General features: G+C 37.9%; 1 protein-coding gene across 1 annotated transcript in view; it reads left to right on the top strand.

Annotated features, from left to right (window-relative positions):
* man1a1 (mannosidase, alpha, class 1A, member 1) overlaps nucleotides 1-15664 on the top strand; it is a 474282-nt gene that overhangs the window by 235468 nt on the left and 223150 nt on the right. The window contains exon 4 of the mRNA XM_072555914.1: nucleotides 7662-7742. Within this exon, the coding sequence (XP_072412015.1) occupies nucleotides 7662-7742 (81 nt within the window). The remainder of the gene's footprint in view (nucleotides 1-7661; nucleotides 7743-15664) is intronic.

Below are 15664 nucleotides of genomic sequence, written 5' to 3'. Positions count from 1 at the left end.
AAGTGAAGGCAGCCAAGAACTTGAGGTTTCTTTGCACACTGAGGAGTTTGAACAAGGCTTAGAGGCTTTCCAGGAAATGTTGAGGCTTAGGGAGATTTCGAGAGATCTGTGGTACCTGATTGTGGAATGTTACCAAGGCCTGGTGCATGGATTCAGCAAATAAGTGGAAAGGTACTAACCTCTTGGGTCCGACAATGCTCACCAGTTCTGAGGAGAGGTCAGTGGACCCGAATTGTTGACTTTTCAGCAATTTCTGTTTTTATTTCTGATTTCCAGCATCTGTAGTCCTTTTTGTATTTTATTTAATACTCTCTGGGTTTGGCTGCCACATCTCCCAAGGACCCAGAAACCCATCCGTTCAGTTAAATTTCAAGTATCTATCTCTCTATTTCTCTATTGCTCAAACTCTATCGTTCGATTGCTTGTTCAATCCCTCTCATTCGTACATATGGAAGCACAGCCCTATAGTCCAGTAGGACAATGGCAACTTTATCTTTGAGAGACCAGTCCAGGAATGCCCGACTGTCTGTGTACTGGAGGACATCAACCTGGAAGCCATGCCCACTTTTTCAAAGCAAGTGTTGTGTGCTGTGGGGGTTTAAATGTCCAATACCCAATTTGAAAGCATTCGAGAAAAGAAGCATGTAAAGTAAATATAAACATATAAATTAGAAGAAGATGTAGGCCAGACATTCCTTGTAGCCTCATTCACTGTTCAATAAGATGATGGTGGAACTGATTTTATCCCAAATCTGCATTCCCATCTATCACTGAGAACTTTCCACTCTCTTGTAAAACAAAAACAATCTGTCCATCTTTGCTATAAGAGTACTCAAGGACCTTGCTTTCACCACCTTTTCAGCAAAAGAGTTCTAAAGACCGTCAATCTCCTGAGAGAAAAGTACTTTATTTTAATCTGTTTTAAATGGATGACCCTGATTTTTAAACAGTAAACTTTAGTTCTAGATGCTTCCCATAAGGAGAAGCATTCTGAACACATCCACCTTATCAAATCTCTTCAGAATTTTGTTTCAATCAAATCACTTGTTACTTTTCTAAACTCTAGCACATTAATGTGTAATGGGGTAGAATGAGAAGTGGGGCTAGGGTGCCAGGTGGGTAGGGGTCAGATATGTGAATGATTGCTTGGGGTGGGTCAAGGCATCTGAGCAGGGGTGTAGGTTTGTTGGGTCTTGTAGAGTTGTATTGGGTGTGGTGGATGCTATTTGGTCGGGGGGTAGGTATCGTTTCAGGGAGGGGTTAATTGTGAGTTTTAACAGTTTAACACTTAACCAGGAGTTGGAGCAGGTTATAATCCTGTAACTTTTCACGGCTAACGTTTAAGTTTAAGGGAGTTGAAACCCTTTGAAATCTCCAACTCTCGCTCAGAGGTCACAACTTTCTAGGAGTTTCCAGATGCATTGAAATTGCTCCAAGGAAACTTAAATTTCCCAGATTAAACCGCATCAAGGTGTTATCTGATCCCAACACAACTGCACTTTATACTGCTCCAATGACCATCTCCCCATTGGAATGTTTTGAGGTTAGGATTTCACTACACAAGTGTGAAAATAATCCTGTGAATTTAAACTCTCTGGTGCTTTTAAGACAGATTACACTATCATCACACATAGTCTGAAATCCCAAAATGGGAACCTTCTGTGGTTTTAAGTTTTGAATGGAGGTATTTGACAGTGAGCTTATAGAGGCATGCAAGACCATAAAACATATGGAAAAGCAATTCAGAAAATTACTTGAACAAATTAGCAATGTTAAAGCTTATGAAGATTGATGAATTTGTCTCCAGTTCATTCCCAAACTGCTGTACAGCCATTGAAGTTTCATCATCATTGCCAAGTTAATGGGCACAACTGCAAAATTGAAGACTTATGATTTCAAAAACAGCCAGAAGGCAAAGAGTATACTCTCTGTTTTAGTAATACAAGTTTTAGTTTAAATATTAGACAGGAATAAGACCGGATTCTCCCACTCTTCATTAAAGTAGTGCCATGGGACTTTTTTTACACTCTCCTGAGGGGATGCATATCACCTTGGACTTGCCTCATTCAGAAGATAGCATCTTTTTCAGTGCCACATCCCTTCAAAATTGCACAGCAGAGCTGGCCTCGAGTTTGCAGTCAAATCTCTGAAATCGAACCTGAGCTCACAACCTTTCAGCACAGAGGCAAGTGTGGTACTGCTGGGCAATGAAAGTGTTTAAACATTTGAAAATTAAAAACAAATTTCTCTTTGGTAGTGTCATCAGTTCTGTAACCTTGAGTGCTTTACGTTGAAATTGGCTCAGCCTGCTATAAATTCGCTTGTATAGAATGGAACACAGTGGTTTAAACTAGATTTATAGGTCTCTGTGTTCATATAAACATGTAAAATATTTTTCTACAGTTGACAGTCTACAGAATTGCCAGTTGTTGATGCATGAATTGGTTTGAATGATTAAAAGCTGCTTTATACCTCAACAGTTTAAAGCTACAGAGTAACAATTATGATCAAATTCACTTGGTTCAATCAACGGAAGTTATTTCTCCATTAAAAATACAATATCGTGAACATGCACACTAGTGTAATGAAATAGGCTGTCATACTTGACTTAACCAAACTAATTATTCTAATATTCTTTTGCTAGTTCACAGAATTCCTACAGCATAGAAGGAGGCTATTTGGCCCATTGTTTCTGGAACAATGGTCCAAATGAACAACTCGTCTAGTATTACTCCTCTGCCCTCTCCCATAACACTGCATTTTCTTCCTTTTAAGGTAAATGTCTAACTCAAGGTTGAAAATCACAGTTGAAGTTCACCTGTCTTCACCACACTTTCAGGCAGTGCATTCCAGATTCTAATCACTTGTTGCGTGAAAAGACTTTTCCTCAAATCACTTTTGCTGCTTTTCGTAATTCGTTTAAATCCATGGCATCTCGCTGTCAATCCCTTCCCTAGTCCAAACAGTTTCTCTTCATCAATTCTGTCCTAACAGATTGTGATTTACATTTATTGTCAGATCTTTCTCTGAGGAAAATATTCCTAATTTAGAGTCATAAAGCCATACAGCATGGAAATAGACCCTTCGGTCCAAACAGTACATGTTGACCATAATCCTAAACTAAACTAGTCCCACTTGCTAGCTCCGGGCCATTATCCCTCCAAACCTTTCCTATTTATGTACTCATTCAAATGTCTTTTGAATGTTGTACCCATATCCACTACTTCCTCAAGAAATTTATTCCACATGCCTTTAATGATTAATGCATGTATCATATGTTTTATTTTGAATTGCCCCTCTGTGTTTTTCTACCAAAATTAAGCATTTCACATTTCTCTTCCTTGAAGTTCACCTGTCACTTTTCCATTCATTCCACCAACATGCCTACATCCTTCTGAAATTCCACACCATCCTCCTCATACTTCACCATGCTTTGAAGTTTCATATCATCCGCACATGTTGAAATTGTTCTCTCTACACTATTATTGGTTATTAATGTAGATCAGGAAAAGCAAAGGTCACAAGACTGACCCCTACGGAACTCCATTACAAGCCTTCCCATAGCATTGCTCATTATTTTCTGTCGCTCAGCCAATTTTGCATCCATATTGCTAAGGATTCTTCCATTCCATGAATTCTAACTTTGCTTACAAGTTTTATTTTTGTGTGGCACTGTATCAAACACCTTTTGGAATTCCATTTATGCCACATCAAAATCTTCTCTCTAAACTCCTCAGAAAGCGCTACCACATTAGCTAGCCATGATTTCCCTCAGAAATTTCATGCTGGCTTTCCTTAATTAATCCGCATTCGTCAAATTAACTCCTATATTATCCTGAACTTCGTGGGGCTTATTTTGCAAAGCCTAGTTCAAAACAGTTTTAAACATTAGCAATTCTCCATCCACCTGACCCCACCCCCAAGTCTAAGAAAGACTGAAAAAGTATGCTATGTGTCTCTGCTATTTCAGCTTGCATCTTTCAGTATTTCAGGTGCATCTCCTCTGGTCTCCATGCCATATCAATTTTATGTACAGACCACTTATTGAATGCTCTCTTTATTTTTCAATTTTAAACCATTCTAGCATCTGAATTGTTTTGCTGTGGCGCAAGTAGCATAGTCTTCAAATGCTGCTCTTCACTGTTTGGTTATGCCCATAATATCCCATTTTCAAAAGCTAGGCTGCATTTTTGATGTCTCCTTTTCCCCCCTTCACCCCATTTTCCAAACAGTTTGAGATTAAAGACTTATTTTACATAATGAATTACTAAAGCAAATTAATGGTTTGTGAGATATTTCTGCAGATGCAGTTTGTTTTTTGCATTTACTATTTCTATTTCAGATTGTCCGTGTCTATAGTACCGTACTTTTTGTTGCTTAGTCCGTAAGACAAAAGTCTTCAATTTGCTCTATTAGCAGCCTTTTTTCTGGTTTTCAGAAATATCATTTGAAAACTCCTTTGTAAAAGTAGGACTGGTCACTTTTGAACAGTCAAAGAATGCTGAAAAATGAGACAAATGTTATGGCTGCATAACGAGGGGTTATGGCCCCTAGCTTTTTATTAACCCCTTCTTGGTCAATCAGAACGCTTCTGTTTTTATTTCTGCGTGTAGCTATTGCAGTTCAGTTGAACTTAATTTGTTACATCAGAATGGAGGAGAACCAAATCTGAGGTTTATTCGAATGAATAAGAATGGAGTTTTATTATTTACTACCAGGAGAAAGTAATAAAATGTGAAAACAAACACAATTACTGTCAATGACCTAACAACAGGTAGCAAGGAGAACAAGGCGTATTGAAACAAAAAATACTGGAAATCACAGCGGGTCAGGCCATGGAGAGAGAACAAACTAATGTTTGAAGTGTGCACATCTAGTACAGATGAGAAGGTAAAGGCAAGTACAGATCTTAAGAGTACTCTGAGAATAAAAAGACCTAATTCCAACTGTTTAGCTGTTGTTCTAGTTATTCAGCATTGGCAAAGTTTGCAGCTGTTGAATTCTCGGTGAGTGGCGATTCTTTATGGTCTTTTTCACTATCTTGGTTCTGCAATTGAGAATGTGTGTGTGTGTGAGAGAAAGAGAGAGAGAGAGCAAGAGAGCTTCTCAGGTCCTTGTTATCATTTAATGGTGCTTTCTCTCTTTTTCCTGAAAGCTGCAGTTGATCTACAGATCTTTTGCAGATTCAGGTGTGCCTGTGTCATTGTTTCATTTCAAGCTTCTTAATTGTAGCTGACCTTTAACCTCTCAATATGTGCCGTTATCATGCAAGTACGACTAAAACAAGAGATGGGAATTTCTTGGTGCAAGGCCAAATTTAGTTAATTTTTATAAAGTAGTAATTTGAGGCTATTGGTTTCATGTATTCCATAGGGATTGCTTGAACATGACAGCTGATCACAAAAGCCATCTTAAATATAATTTTTACTTCATTAAAGTCTCTGATAATAAAGTCAAATGATGAAAATTGAACATTGATATTCCATTTTCACTGCAATTGTAATACAATATACTTTACGTAAACGTTGTAACAAACTTAAAATATTTGAGGACTTCTGTTTTTATTGCTTTGATCTTGAACATTGACCTAGAATTTGCTGGAATGGGGCATTTTAATATGCCCTGAGAGTCGGATTATTCTCTTCACCATTTGGTCATACTCTGTAGATCTTTAAGTGCTAGCCCTTACTTCCTCTGACAAGTTTAATTCTCTTGGTGGTGAAGCAAACAACAGCTTTTCGCAAATAGCACAGGTATCTTGTTTACTACAAATTTACTACAAATTGCTATTTGTATGCATTAAGCTTGCTGTTGTTTACCCGGCAAAGCCTGCATCTTTGTAATTTACTGTAAGCACTAATAAGTATCATGGCTGGGATGAAAATGAAAAGTGTGACCCGAAGAGACACTATTGCTATGCCTGCCAGCTTGTGATTAATGTTTGATGTTAATGCTCCTTTTTTTTAACCTTTTGAAATTATCGCACTGGCCCTAAGAGTATATTCAATTTGTTGGCATCCTGTTTCTTCAATTAAAGGGGTCACCGTTGCCTTTTACATGGGCCAACATGCTAACGGGTCTCATTTCTAACGGCATGTGATCTTTCTGAGGAAAAAATTCACATCTAACAAACTATCTGTGGTCATGGGAACCCTCTCTGGATTTTCCAGACTCCATTTTGATGGTTTGTGCGTCTGATTTAGGGAGAAATGAAGTTCTTCCTTGGAGGAAGAAAGAAATCTCATAATATCAGCATTATTGCAGTTATCTGTCTCCTTTTCATTTTTGTAGTCAAGCTTCCCAAAACCACAGGAATATGTTTCTGTCCGCTGTCTAGGTTCAGAAGGATGTATTAAATAAAAACTTGTAGAAGAAATAAATGTCATAATAAAATTTGAAATCCAGTGCAAATTTTAAAAAATTGGGGTTCTTCTACTGTGATTCACTTTTGAATTTGTGCTTTTTTAAACAGAGTGTTTCTGTAATCTACTTAAAATTCAACTGCGGTGAAAATGCTTTAACTCATGACGAGGGTGTTAGAGTGCTTACAAATGCAAAGAGAGCAAGGAGCGTTTCTAGTTTTATTTTTGAAAGACATCACAATCATGATGTACTACACATTTTCAAAATCCAGCATCTGATTTTTAACTCCTAGGACCATCATCATTTGAATTGTCAGAGCAATTCGCTGACCACACAAGTTAGTGAAGCCTCAAGAAACCAATAAACAACGTTGTCTGAACTGAAATTAACTTTTTTTTATTGAAAAAACACAAACTTGTCCAGCCAGTCAGGCATGAAGAAACTGTTAGGTTCTATTTTGATTGCAACCTATATGATAATTTTCACAATAAGATCATCCCTCACTCTTTTAAAACTCAATGGGTACAGGCTGAACCTGTTCAACCTTTGCTCAAAAGATAATCCCTTCCTTGCAGGAATGAGTCACGTGAACATTTTCTGAATTGTTGTCACATACGTACATTTTTTTTTATTAAGTACCCAGTGCTCCAGTTGTGGTGTCATCAAAGCACTGGACAGTTGCAGGAAGGCTTGCACACTTTGATATTTCATTCCCCTTGCATAAAATGCCAACATTTGATTCACCTCCCTTTAAAAAAATTCTCTGTTCTTGCAGGCTAGCATTGGTGATTAGCAGGAGGCTGGAAGAACACAGCAAGCCAGGCAGCATCAGTGGTGGAGAAGTCGATGTTCGGGTGTAACCCTTCTTCTGGACTGAAGAAGAGTTACACACACAACACCGACTTCTACACCTCCTGATGCTGCCTGGCTTGCTGTGTTCTTCCACCCTTGTTCCTGTCTACTTTGGATTCCCACATCTGATGATTGACATATTTGGGAATCGATTTCTGCAGTCGCTCTCCGGTTGAGTAATATGCTGTTTTCCTTGTTTAATTATTTCAGTTTCTTTACCTACATGTTCAGTTACAATTGTTATGCTTTTAGTCGTTTCAGTTTTTGGTGTGGAGAAGAAATGATTTGTTTTTGTACAAACAAAGTGTGAATAATCAACTCAGTTACCACAGCGGAATTAAAATAATTTGCAGAGAGACAACTTTAGAATGTTGTTAGGTATGAAATTGGATAGTTTATTGAAAGGTTGTGTGTGTTCAATCCTGACAGCATTGTTTTCCTTTTAGCACGCAGAGGTTTCTGTTTTTGAAGTGAATATTCGATTTGTCGGAGGGCTCCTCTCAGCGTACTACCTTTCTGGCGAAGAGGTGAGTACAATCAGAATTCAATGTTTAAAAGTTGTTGTGTTCTACCCAGCTGTTCCCTTCTCACTTGAAATAAATATCTATAAATCAATTGATTTTAGTCCTCTTACTTGAACAAGAACTTTCTAGCTGTCCATTTTGAAATCAATGTTTAGAATGTCATATAAAAGTACCAGAAACATTCTAGTCTATGGCGGAGTGTTAGAGTGGAAACCTGTGTCTGAAAATGTTCGGTGATATTTCTTGATGGGGCGCAGAATGATCTGAGCTTTGTGGCTTCAGTGAGGCAGTGGAACAGTGCCAAAGCTGTTGATGCTAATGGGTGTGGAGGACCTCACTTGGAGAATTTTCATCATTGGATTAAGCTTGTGATTTTACCCCCAAATACATTTGCCATCAAGAACATTTTCAAACTCCAAATTCATACACCTTCTCCAGCACCTGTTAATTCTGTACCTCAGCAAGTTTTAAGCGGAAGCGGGACATTGGATGTCAGGGAAGAGGGGGAGCAAAAAAGGAAGAAAATGGAATGCAGTTTTGCAATTAAACAGAAGTTGTTATATCACTGACTTAATACTTTTAAAAATATTGTTATTTTGCATGAAGTATTTATAACTTTAGAATTTAAGTGTTTAATTGGTATATGATAGTTTGAGAATATTAATGTGCTTTAACAAATTAACTAAATTAGTTAATAAATCCTTTTGCTGCTTTTCGTAAATGGAATTTGCAAAATCAATTGTACGCAATTACTTCATCTCTTAGCTGCCTTTGCTGCACAATGCTTGCCAATTGTAATCTCTCCTACTTGTGCATTTGAATTAAGGCCTGAAGTTGAGAAAATAGACAGTGGAACTTAAAAATGAGGTTTTGCAAGAGCCCCACAATGCTTGAAACTCACTGCTTCTTTTTACAGTTAAAGCTGCAATTTGGATGTTAACAAGTATGTTTAAAATGCAAATTACATTTTGCTATTTTTCCTGCAGATCAGTTATCAGAAGAGTATAGTTTATATTGATATTTTACTCTAGGTTATGTCTTCTGAAATTGGCAGGAACTAGGTCTGAACATCTGATATTAGCACTGAAGTATAAAAATCAGACGTTCAGTATTGATGCCCATATGCAGCAAAAAGGAAACCGAAGGCATTTTGAAGTTATCTATTTAAAGCAGTGAGAATGGAGGTTTTAATCTGTAGAGTTGTGATTTTACATGATTGTAGCTGTGGTACTAAAAATGGTAGTCCTTTGCTAAATTACCCAGAAACTGCCTACTCCAACTAGCTGTTTTGCTATATGTTTTCTAATTAAGTAGTAAACCTGCAATTTTTTTTCCACATCTTAATGGTGGCTCATTTGTCATTAGCTCTGTAATTTAAGAAAGAAGCTAATGATGACTTCCTTGTCTGTTCTACGTCAGAAAGAAATCTCTTTTCATCAGCTGGTAGGGGAGGGGGTCACTTTACCCAACTAATACCTCTCAAGGTTTGTTTGAGATCAGGAACTTGACTGATGAGACAGAATTACAAATGTGCATCGCAAAATTCTGATGAATCTCACGTTACTTGAAGATTCACTGCAGTTACTTTTATTAACTGAATGTTAATTAACAGTGTAATATGTTTTCTATCTTTTTGTGTGTTCAGAGGAATATTTGCTGAACAATGGTATAGTAGTTAGCTTTGCTGCCACACACTGCCATGGACTGGGACACGATCCTAGCCTGAAATAATGTTTGTCTAGGGGTTTGCGTGCACTCCCTGTGATTGCGTGGGTTTCTTCTGAGTGCTGTGACTCCTGCCCACAGTCCAAAGATATGCAGAGTAAATGGATTGGCCATGCTAAATTATCCATAGTGTCCAGGGATGTGTGGTCTAGAGAGGTTAGTCATGGTTAATTTAGGGTTATGATTGGGGAGTGGGTCTGGCTGCAATTGTCTGGTGATCGGTGTAAAGTTGATGGGCCAAATCACCTCTACTAGCACTGTAGGGATTGAGTGATTATTGACCTATTTTAAGGCCGAACCTTCAGCTTGAGAAGGTCTATGTTCAAAAGTGAACATTTGTGAAATTAAATTAGATTACTTAGATTAGATTACTTACAGTGTGGAAACAGACCCTTCGGCCCAACAAGTCCACACCGCCCCGCCGAAGCGTAACCCACCCATTCCCCTACATCTACATCTACATCTACATTTACCCCTTACCTAACACTATGGGCAATTTAGCATGGCCAATTCACCTAACCTGCACATCTTTGGACTGTGGGAGGAAACCGGAGCACCCGGAGGAAACCCACGCAGACACGGGGAGAACGTGCAAACTCCACACAGTCAGTCGCCTGAGGCGGGAATTGAACCCGGGTCTCTGGCGCTGTGAGGCAGCAGTGCTAACCACTGTGCCACCGTGCCGCCCACAAATCTTACAGACCAGTAACATTCCTTTGAAATATCTTACTGATCCAAAATGGTACGTGTTAAATTAAATTAAAATGCATTCTGCTAACTTATAATGTATAAAAAACGGAAAATGATGGGATTTTTGCACTAACTCTGTTTTAATCTGGGCATTCTAATTTAAATCAGCTCATTCTTCTAAGTGGTTCTCTTAATAAATATGAAGTAGAAAAGAATGATGGTCACCAGGGTCTTAATTTGATGACTTTGCATTATGAACTGACCTCTCTTGACTTCTCATTTTAAATGCATTAGGTTGCCTCTTGGCATCAGTCTCCAAGTGGATTTTATGATCGTCAGTGTGATAATTTAATGTATAACGAGACTTGTGTTGGAGATGACATATGTGAGGTTGATTATTTGGTAACATTCACTAAGAAAGATGTTGTTTGATGTCACTCCAGAGTTGCTCCTGATGATGTAGCTGTACTGACTTAACATTGCTTGATGTAACTTAAATCCATTCAGTGTAAATATGCTTCAAATTCATGTAAATATAGTCTGGTTCAAGTAAGAAATGTCTTTGGCTTGTTTGTTGGGTAGAGTCAAATTTCAATGTTTGCTTATTTTCTTCATACGCTATTGAAGAAAACTGAACTGCTTTTGTGACTATATTTTATTTATGAATCAAGCATATTTTTGCAATTTAAAATCATTGCTCACATTTTAATAGTCAAATCTAACAAGAATCTTGAATTGTGTTAGGATATTTAAATTATTTCTATTTTTCTGGCTTGATGTGAAATAATGAAATGTATATAACGAGAGGTCCAATGAGTATCCTGTAGTTCTGATGGATTTCTGGTGTCGTAGTGAATTAATATAACGCAATAAGCATTTGCCAAATGCCCAGTTTGAAGGAAAAATGGTTACAAATGAGAAATTGGTTTTAAATGTGAGCATTAATCTAATTCTAATTTAACAATTTCTAGTCTTAAGAAAAAAGCTTATTAGGGGATTCAGTTCTGTTGGAACATCTCACTGAAACTCTCGAGTCTGAAAGGCAAAATGGAAATTGCATTGATCGTTTTAGAAAGCTGCTATTAATTAGACCCTTAGGTGATTACTGTCATGGAATTCTTATTGTTAACTTCTTACTATCTCACTTCTTTTTTTCCCCAGGATATTTTCCACTATGATTGCTTCATCTACACATGCTTCCAGTCGATTATTACTCCCCAGTGCCTCTCTAGTATTGCTACCATTGTTTTCACGACTAAGTGTGTCATGGGCTAGTTAAACTACTTTGTACTTTAAATTATCTCCTCAGGAAGTTGATTCTGCACACAGCATTGCAATGGAATATTGCGGAAAGGATCAATGAAGCCGGGTTATAAAATCTGAATAGTATCTTATTGGCTGAAAATGGTGGGGATGGAGTATGAAGTTCATTTACGTAGGAGACTCAATGGAGCCTAGAGATTAGGAATGGCAAACATAATAAGATACTGGAGGTAGGGAAGATGTAAGAACAGATCTCCTGCATTGGAAATGCATTTGGGAAACTTGAGGTTTGGAAGCACTACAGTGAGAGGAATTCAATATTGTCTTTGTATTTAAAAATAGCATGTTCCAAAAACATACCCTGTCAAGATGATTCTTAACGTAGGACATAGATTGTAATAATATTTGCTTTTAAGTTGCTCAGTGGTTTCAAGTAATGTGACAGAGCTTCATTATTAACCTGCAGATAATGCATCCACACAAAGGCATTGTATACAGTAATCATAATTAAATGTTATTAAAGCTTTCATTGTATCTTTTTCCCTCTTCAAAGTAACTGCAAAATAACATTCACAGTATATAAAATGTAGCAAAAGAGAGTGAAAATTCTGCTGTTCATTCAACAAGTTATCTCTGTTCCAAATCTTGCTTACTACATGCCCCACATGATCACTTCAATGCCTTCAGTTTTGATAAGATTGCCACAATTGATCACAACAATTACCCTTGGCTCAGTTTCTTTATAACTAAGTGCGAGAAGGACTCTGATGCTGTAATGAATGAGTCAACGAATGTCCTCGGTGGTGAGGATTTAGCAAAGGCCAGCAATGTTAGACTGTCTTGCCAAGTGACTAAATGCAAAAGAAGAAATACCAGTCTGCGTCTGTATAACACCTTAGTCAGCCATTTCAAGAATATTGTTTCCAGCATTGATTTACTTATATCCAGGTAATTCCAAGAGTTTCAGAAGAGGAACATCTGGTTAATATCTCTTTTAAATCCCTCAGGATAGTTCTAAGTGCCACTGTGGCTTTTTATCTGTGAACCATAATAAGAACATGAGAATTAGAGGCAGTAATAGGCAGCTTGGCTCCTTGAACCTTTTCTACAATTCAGTAAGATCATGGCAAAACTGACTGACTTGCTGCCACTTCGGTGCTTGTTCCCCAATAATATTCAATTCCCTCAAAGATCAAAAATTTATCTAACAGCCTTGAATATAATTCAATGGCTCATCCTTCACTGTTATCTATCTTAAAGAATTGCAGAGATTAGTAATAGTCTGAGAGAAGAAATTCCCTCTTACTTGCATTCAAGACAAGAGGTTTGTCATTTTGATGTATGTCTCCAGTTCTGGATTTGTTTAATGAGGAAAAACATCCTCTCAGCATCTTCCCTGTGAAGTCCTCCAACACTTTATATCTTTCAATAAAATCTAGAATCACAGAATTGTTAATGTGAGGAAGGAAACTATTTGCCCACTGTGTCTGCACTTGCTCCCCAAATGCACTTGAAGACCTAGGGCTATTGTCCTGCTGTTTTTCCACTTACCCTTGCACATTGTTTCCATTCAAATAATCATCTAATTCCCTTTTGAATGCCCCAATTGAACCTGTCTCCTCCTCACTTCCAGATGGTGCATTCTAGATCTGAAAAGTTGATTTTTCTCGCATCACGTTTTTGTTACTTTTGCAAATGATTTTGAATCTGTTCCCTTTCATTCTTGATTTTTGTTTCAATGAGGGGGGGGAGCAGTTTCTCACGATCTCACCTATACAGATAGCTCATAATTTCTCTCAAACCTCCTCTTAGCTTTTTCTCTCCAAAGAAGAGAAAGTTCCAACTTCTACAAGCTATCCACATAATTGAAATCCTTCATTCCTGGACTCCTATTTGGAAATCTTTTCTACACTTCCTTCAATGTGTCCACATCCTTCCTGTAATATGGGACCAGGACTGCACCCACTGCTGCACCTGAGGTGTAACAGGTGTCTTGTGTAAGTTCAGCAAACCTCCTTGCTCTTATCTTCTGTGCCATTTATATGAAAGCCAGATAATATATCTAACTTCAAAACTCTAGTGAGTATAGGTCCAAACTTTCCTCAAAGACTAAACTCCTCACAGTAGGAATCAACCGAGTGAATCTTACACCCTTCCATTCTAGGTAAGTGGATCAAAACTAAACATATTACTCTTGGTGTGGTCTCACCAGAATCTTCACAGTATAGCAAGAATTCTCCAGTTTGTACGCTATCCCTTTTGTAATAAAGACAACAGTCTGTTTAACTTTCTGAATATTTGCTGTACCTGTATGCTGACTAATTGTGATTCATGTATGAGGACACATGGGCTTCCCCTGTAACCGAGCATTCTGCAGCCTCTCTCGGTTTAAATAATACCTTTCTTTTCTACTTGCTGTAGCAAAGAGAGCTCACATTTCCCACATCATAGATAATCTGTCAAGTTTTTTGCCCAGCCTTTCCTAATTTTGCCTTTCTGTCACAATTTACTTTCCAGTTATCTTTTCTTTCCTGTCAGCAAGTCCAGTGGAAGTACACTTGCTCCCTTCATCCACGTTATTAATAGAGATGGTTGTTGGGCACTCTTAATGTAACTACTAGTTACATTTTATAAATCTGAAAATGACTCATTTATCCTGACTCTCCATTTCCCATTAGTTAGCCAATCCTCCATCTATGTGAATATATAACCCCCCATCATAAGCTCTTATCCTGCAGTTAGCTTTTTTGTAGCACTTTACTGAATGTCCTTTGGAAATTGAAATGCATCATGTCTGCTAATTCCCCTTTAATCAGTCTTCTTGATATGTCCTCAGAAGATCTCTACTTATTTTGTCAAATACATCTTCCCTTTCATAAACCAATGTTTTCAATTTTTTTTATCGTTTTCTAAATGTCTAGCTATTACTTCTGTAATAATAGATTTGTAGCATTTTCCCAAAGGCAGATGCCCAGCTAATTGGCTTATATTTCAATGTTTACATCTGTGCCAGGAGTGGGCTGGATCACTGGTTTGTGATGCAGAGTGATGTGAAATCGCAGATTCTATTCCTGTACACCCTTAGCTTAAACTACCACCAATCAATTCTCCCTAAGTGGACTGAGCAATGCTATAGTGCTCAGGGACAATGGTGACTTTACCTTTAGGTGTGGATAGAGTGGGGAAGAAGGAGCAGGAGAGAGAATGTCGCTGCCCCACCCCCCTCACCCAAAAGGAAAAGCAACAGCCAGCTGCTACGCCAGAGAAAATCAACCCCAATGGAGCTGAATTACTACAAAGTTAGAATTCTGCACATTGGTGGAAGGAAATCCCACTCTTTTTGGAGCTATTGGCCAGCAGTGCTAGTAGCACCAAAGCTCAGTAGTGAGCTGTGCCGGTACTGCACGTAGGAGAGGCTGAAGGAGTAGGTTTTACAAGTCCATGCGGAGGCATGTACAGGATGCTCCATACATCAATTCACAGGGATATCGTCTTTGCAAAATGAAGAAACATGCACACAAGCTGCACCTGTTTCAGATTGACAGTCATTCTCTGGTGTATTTTGCAGGGCCTTGACTCTGAGTGGTCATGGCAATCAGGCTGGTTTAAAATTTAAGCAAGGGTCAGCAGTTAAGTGTCAGGCATCTAACTGGTGCATTCTCTGTGGCAATGCCTTGACCAATCAAAGAAGATTTATACAGTATAAATGTTTTTTTTCCTTTTGCATTATTGTTTCTTGTGCATTTTCCTGATGGTAGTGTAGAACTTAATTATTGCTGAAAAAAGGTGCACAAAATGTGCCTTTTTCAACAGTTTTCAAGTTTTACACCATCAAAAGACCATATGGTGTATTTTGCTTAATTAGGATTTCAAATTTAGAAATATCACTCAATGATGATTTGTTATCGTATTAATTAGTTTCATTAGTTAAGTTTTAAATTTCACGCAGTACTTAAATTTCCCCAGTACTAGTTGAAAGGACTGCCCCAGTAGAGAAAAAAGGAAACTTTTTACACTAATTAATGAGGCGAGTTGGGATTTTAACAGCACACTAACTTTCAAATAGCTGCTATGCAGTTTGACTGGCTCTGAAAGAATAACTTTGTTGAGTGTCCAGTTTCTCATAAGAAATATGCCCTGTTTTTAACATATTTATTTTAAAGTTCATTTGGGATACTTTAGCTTCTCATCTTATCCCAATCAGTTACTTAGCGGTCTGTAAAATTTACAAGCTAAGAATAAAGAGC

The sequence above is a fragment of the Chiloscyllium punctatum genome, chromosome 3 (genome assembly GCF_047496795.1).
Source record: "Chiloscyllium punctatum isolate Juve2018m chromosome 3, sChiPun1.3, whole genome shotgun sequence".
Taxonomy (NCBI): Eukaryota; Metazoa; Chordata; class Chondrichthyes; order Orectolobiformes; family Hemiscylliidae; genus Chiloscyllium; species Chiloscyllium punctatum.
Note: the sequence above shows the minus strand (reverse complement) of the source record. Positions and strands in the feature narration are given on the sequence as shown.